The 5,605-nt window shown below is 37.9% G+C and overlaps 1 protein-coding gene across 1 annotated transcript; it reads right to left on the bottom strand.

Moving 5' to 3' along the window:
* Positions 1-389: 389 nt before the first annotated feature.
* LOC100815339 (LRR receptor-like serine/threonine-protein kinase RGI2) lies at positions 390-4,627 on the bottom strand. The gene is made up of 2 exons (XM_003551394.5): positions 1,432-4,627; positions 390-1,024 (listed from the first exon to the last, which is right to left on the bottom strand). The coding sequence occupies exons 1-2, from the start codon at positions 4,403-4,405 to the stop codon at positions 552-554; spliced, it is 3,447 nt and encodes a 1,148-aa protein (XP_003551442.2). The 5' UTR covers positions 4,406-4,627; the 3' UTR covers positions 390-551.
* Positions 4,628-5,605: the final 978 nt, after the last annotated feature.

The raw sequence follows: 5,605 nt of genomic DNA, 5'->3' as shown, positions 1-5,605 counted from the left end.
CTGACACCAAAACACAAAGGATGGTATTCAGCAGAAAATATTTATCTTCAATTTCTCTATGAGCTTTTACTAAGTTATGTTGATTATTGATTGATTTTGGATTAAATATTTGAATATCATTATATTGCTATGTTTTTTCTTTAGCTAGCCACACTCTCTTGCAAAGGATGGTATTCAGCAGAAAATATTCATCTTCAATTCCTCTATGAGCTTTCACTAAGTTTTGTTGATTATTGGTTGATTTTGGATTAAATATTTGAACATCATTATATTGCTAGGTTTTTTCTTTAGCTAACCACACTCTCTTGCAAAGGAAATGCCTCATTAACTAAGTGTGAAGCAGATTAAAATGGTTATAGAAAAAGAAAAATGGTAATATAATAAACAAATTGAGATTACTTCATTGCTCATACTTATTAGGACTTTATCCTTATACACAAAGAAACCAAAAATATGAAGCTGAATTAATTAATGATAACAGGACAGAAACCATTCTTGCTAAGGAAATCTTAGTTGCCAAGACACATTGCTAATATTTAACTATTTGGAAGTTACTTTGGTGTTTGAGGGCGATGGGGAGAGTAATGCAGATGCAGATTTGTGCTGCTGGTGCTTATCATTGACATTGGTTCTTCAGTGAGATGATTTCTTTCTTGTTGCTCATTTGCAGAAGATGCATTAAGAAGCATGTCAACTTTCACACATTCCTCTCTCTCCTGCCTAATTTCCTTCATCATTGCTACCACATCTTTCATGGTCGGTCTGTCATCTGGGCTTGAGTTCACACTCAGCAAAGCCACACCTAAGGTCTGCAACATCTCCTCAATTTCGGATTCCGGCCGAGCTCGCAAGCTTTCATCTAGCACTTCAACTCCACCTCTTTTATGTCTTACCCAATCAACAATGTGGAGTCCATCAGGTATTGTTGGATCAATTGGTTGCTTCCCTGTTAGTACCTCTAATACAACAATACCATAGCTATAAACATCACTTTTCTCTGTTATCTTCATCATGTATCCATACTCTTCAAACCCCAACATGCAGAAAAGATAGTAAGGAATAGATGTCAGTATCTAACTGTGAAAGAAAGCATATTCAGAAAACAATGTTATACAAAAGAGTTTAATAGACATGTACTGTCCATCAATACTTATTTTAACTAATCAGAAATCGTCTTTGATATAACTTTTAAGAAAATTATAATAGTCAACAAATTTTCCCTCTATGTTGGTTTGTGATTAGGCGGCGGTGTAAAATCCTTTATATTGTTAGTGTATATACTACTTATTGGATATAAAATGTGAAACATTTCTTCAAATATACATATTTTGGGTTTTGTTCTTTTTTAATATAGACCCTTAATTATATGAGTGATGAAGGTTACAATAAATATTAAAATTTGAAGTATTAGGGTAGTAGTACTATACTAACCAGGAGCAATGTAACCATAGGAACCAGCTAGTGTGCTAGAAGATCGAGCAAAATCTCCATCATCAACAAGTTTTGCAAGCCCAAAATCAGCAATGTATGGTTCAAATTCAGGGCCTATGAGGATATTGTTGGCCTTAATATCCCTGTGAACAATGGGAGGAGCACAGTCATGGTGCAAATAAGCCACACCTTGAGCTGCTCCTAGTATTATCCGAAACCTTATGTCCCATTCCAAGCAGTTTCCACTTTGTTCATGAAGCAGACTTCCTAGACTCCCATTTGGCATGTAATCATACATAAGCAATCTTGTGTTTCTGTTCCAACAGCAACCCAAGAATCTTACAATGTTCTTGTGGCGGATCGAACCAAGAGTTTTTACCTCGGCTGAAAAGGAATCGCGTACCCCTCCATTGACTGCTAACTTGTCACTTTGACTATCATATCTTGCAGCCGATGTTGTTGGCCATAGCCTTTTCACAGCAATGATATCCCCATTTTCCATTTCAGCGCGATAAACAATCCCTGAACACCCCTTTCCTATCACATTGGATTCCACCAAACACTTGAACACTTGTTCCACAGAGAAATTTACCTTTTGGAATGGGGTGAACTGCCAAGGCCATGAATCCCCTCCCACCTCAGAATCATTGTCTGCTTGAATCATTTTCCTTGCTCGAAAGACTTTAACAGCTCCGAAGATTGCCATTGCAACAACCAAGGCACTGAGCAATCCAATGGCCAGTTTGATTATCTCTGACCTCTTCGAATTAGTGCCATTTATCATTTTCGTCATTGCTGCATTGCTAACAAAACATGAATCATGACCATTTGGACACAAACCTTGGTTTCCAGCCAAATCTGTTGCTGATAGTTGGTGGAATAACTTGCTGTCTGGCAGATAACCTGTGAACTTGTTGAAGGAAATGTTCAGAGAAACAAGATTCTCGAGCCCCGAAAAAGCCATCAAGTCACCTTCAAGGTTGTTGTGTGAAAGGTCTAGAACTGACAGTTTGTTCAGAGAAGAAATCTCTGGTGGGACCACTCCAGATAATGCATTATGACTAAAATTTAGAGAAATATCAAGTGCTTCAATTTGAAGCAGTTCTGGTGGGATGGTCCCTGAGAATTTGTTGCTGCTAAGGTCTAGCAGTTGAAGACCTGAACATTGCCCAAGTGAGGAGGGAATTGGCCCAGAGAAAGAGTTTTTGCTTAGGATGACTCTAAGAAGTGAAGTGAGTTGGCCAATACTCATTGGAACCTCACCAGAAAAGTTATTCATGGAAAGATCCAATACGTCCAGCCTTGTGAGAGAAGACAAATAACTGGGCAAAGCACCAGAAAGGGAGTTATTACTTAGATTCAGCATTTGCAATTCTTTACAGTTTCCTATCTCAAGTGGTACTGACCCAGTAAGGTGATTCTCAGACAGATCAAGGAAATTGAGGCTATTGAGGAAGCCGATTTCTTTCGGTATCTCCCCACTGATTCTGTTGTCTACAAGCCGGAGGCGAATGAGGGAACTGCATTTTCCAATCTCAGGAGGGATGGGGCCAGAAATATCATTAGAGATTAGCAGAAGCTTTGTCAAATTTTGAAGCTTAAACAGGCCTGGGGGTAAGCTATCAGTGAGTGCATTGTATGACAAATCCAAAGCCTCAAGGCTTCTACAACCTTCCAATGTTGATGGAATGCCACCTTCAAGTTTGTTCTGCCAAGCAAAAAACATTGTTAGCTTTGTCAAGCTTCCAAGCTCTGGTGGAATCGAACCTGATAGCTGATTTGTATCCAACTGCAACTGTATGAGGTTTGTGAGATTGGAAAGAGCTTTTGGTATTGAACCAGAGATGTTATTGTTACTCAGCATAAGCTCCTCAAGATTTGAGAGCTTCCCCAAACTCTGAGGTATTCCACCAGAGAAAGAATTCAAGGAGACATCAAGAATCTTCAAGCTTCTACAGTTGCCAATTTCCTCAGGAATGCCCCCAACAAAACTATTTTGCCACAGCAGCATCTTTTCCAGCTTCTGAAGCTTACCAATCTCTCTTGGCAGGGAGCCAGAGAGACCATTCTCATACAAAAACAAGTTCACAAGCTCTGAGCAGTTCCCTATTTCAGGAGGAATCTCACCAGAGAGCATAGTACTATAAATAGACAAGGTCTGAAGCATGCTTAACTTACCCAGTGAAGCAGGCAATGAGCCAGAAATTTTAGTGTCAGCCAGACCTAACACTGACAAATTCTTGCAATCGCCAAGTTCATCTGGAATATTCCCTGCAATGCCACTGTTCCCTCCTGCTCTTATAACCTCCAGATTAGACAGCTTTCCTAGTTCCACAGGAAGATCCCCATTAAGATTGTTATCAAAGATGTCAAGGGTCTTGAGATTGACACAATCACCAATCTCACTTGGGATTTGTCCAGTGAGATGGTTAGAGTTCAAGCTCAAGTTTTGCAGGTTTCTGAGCCTCCCAATACTTGAAGGAATGCCCCCCACAAGACTATTTGAGCTAAGGTCAAGGACTACAAGCTCAAGGCAGTTTCCAATATCAATTGAGATAACTCCAGTGAGGTTAGCCCCTGAAATGACCAATTTTTGAAGGAAAGGAAAGGATGAAATTTTTGAAGGGAAGGGAAGGGCTAACTCAACATTTTGAATGGTTATCTCAGTGACAAAGCTTGCTGAAGAGCATTTGATGTAGGACCAATTGCAAGGATTGGAATCCAAAGGGTTCCAGCTAGAAAAAGCTAAAGGAACTGTATTGGAGGAGCTGTGCATCCATGAAACCAATGCACTAACTTCATCATTTGCAGCAAAGGAAATAGGAACAAGAAGTGTAAAGAGAAGAACATGGAGAAGGTGGTGGTGATGGTTTGTGATGAAAGCTTGCCTCGACATTTGGTTGTGGTTTTGGTTGTTCAAGGCTTGCCTCGGCATTGACATTGGCAATTCCCTCAAAAACTCAACCACAAGCATATCATATCTAGTTATCCAACTCTTGGTTTTGCATTGGGTCTCTCTCTTTGTTTTTTTACTACTCTCTCACTAGCTACTTGCTTAAACTCACTACTATTATGGTGTGTCACCATAGTTGCTACGATTACTACTAGTATTATACTTGCTTTGTAGTAAAGCAAGAAAAGGAGACAAGATTATTTTTTATACGATTTTGGAGTGAACAAGCACCACCCCCTCTGCCTCGGGGTTCTGCTCTTTTTGCTAATATTTTCTGCCGTATTGAATTGATGCATGACTTGTTTGGCACTAAACTAGCTCATACCCCATGTGGTGTTGCATTGTTTTCCTCAACTTAGTCACTAATATGGGCTGCACCATTTATATATTGTGTTGATTAACGAGCTTCTTCTTTAATTTGAAAGACTTGTTGCACTACTTTCTGGCATTTTGCTCCTTGTTTTCAAAGCTTCATTCAAAGCAGATTCCCCTGCCATTTTGAAGTTTAGTAGTGGCATTAGAATTGCTTTGCAAGCATCTTAGCCAACATTAAAAAATTGTACTAGTACGTGAAAACATGTCTATTAGTAGTTCAATTTAATTACCATCACAAATAATATTTGTAAGTGTCATGCTAGCTAGGATCATTTTCCTTTATCATCCAATTCCAATGTATTTTTTTTTCAGCCAATCATGTTATTTTGTAAGAAGCCCTTTCATCGCTACCCAACTTGTATCAGATTGTTACTCTGTTCTTTTGGGTTTTGATCCCCTTTGGAACCCTAAGATATTCACCTATTATAAATTTAATGTACTTGGGATATTTTTTTTTTTTACAGAGTACTTGGGATATGCTAAGCCAATAAAATATTGACATATTAATTTTTGTTAAATAAATATTATGTTCAGTAATATAGTATTAATTATATTGATACTTCATTAGCTACATAAAACCAAATTAGGTATATTACATTTATACAGAAAAAAAATGTCAATAAATATCTTCAAATCATAACACAGTTTGGTACCACAAAGAATTAAACAAAAATTAAATGACAACAAAATCCTAAGGATGGATAATGACAATTCAATTTTGTTATTTTCACAACAATCATCACACTATGTATATACTTTTTTAATTCAGGACTAACAATATTTTCAACCTCGATAAATTTTTTTTTCTATAAAAGATAAATAATATGCTGAAAGTTGGACATTTTA

This window comes from Glycine max, chromosome 18, assembly GCF_000004515.6.
Source record: "Glycine max cultivar Williams 82 chromosome 18, Glycine_max_v4.0, whole genome shotgun sequence".
Classification (NCBI taxonomy): Eukaryota; Viridiplantae; Streptophyta; class Magnoliopsida; order Fabales; family Fabaceae; genus Glycine; species Glycine max.
This window is presented reverse-complemented; position numbering and strand designations above follow the sequence as displayed.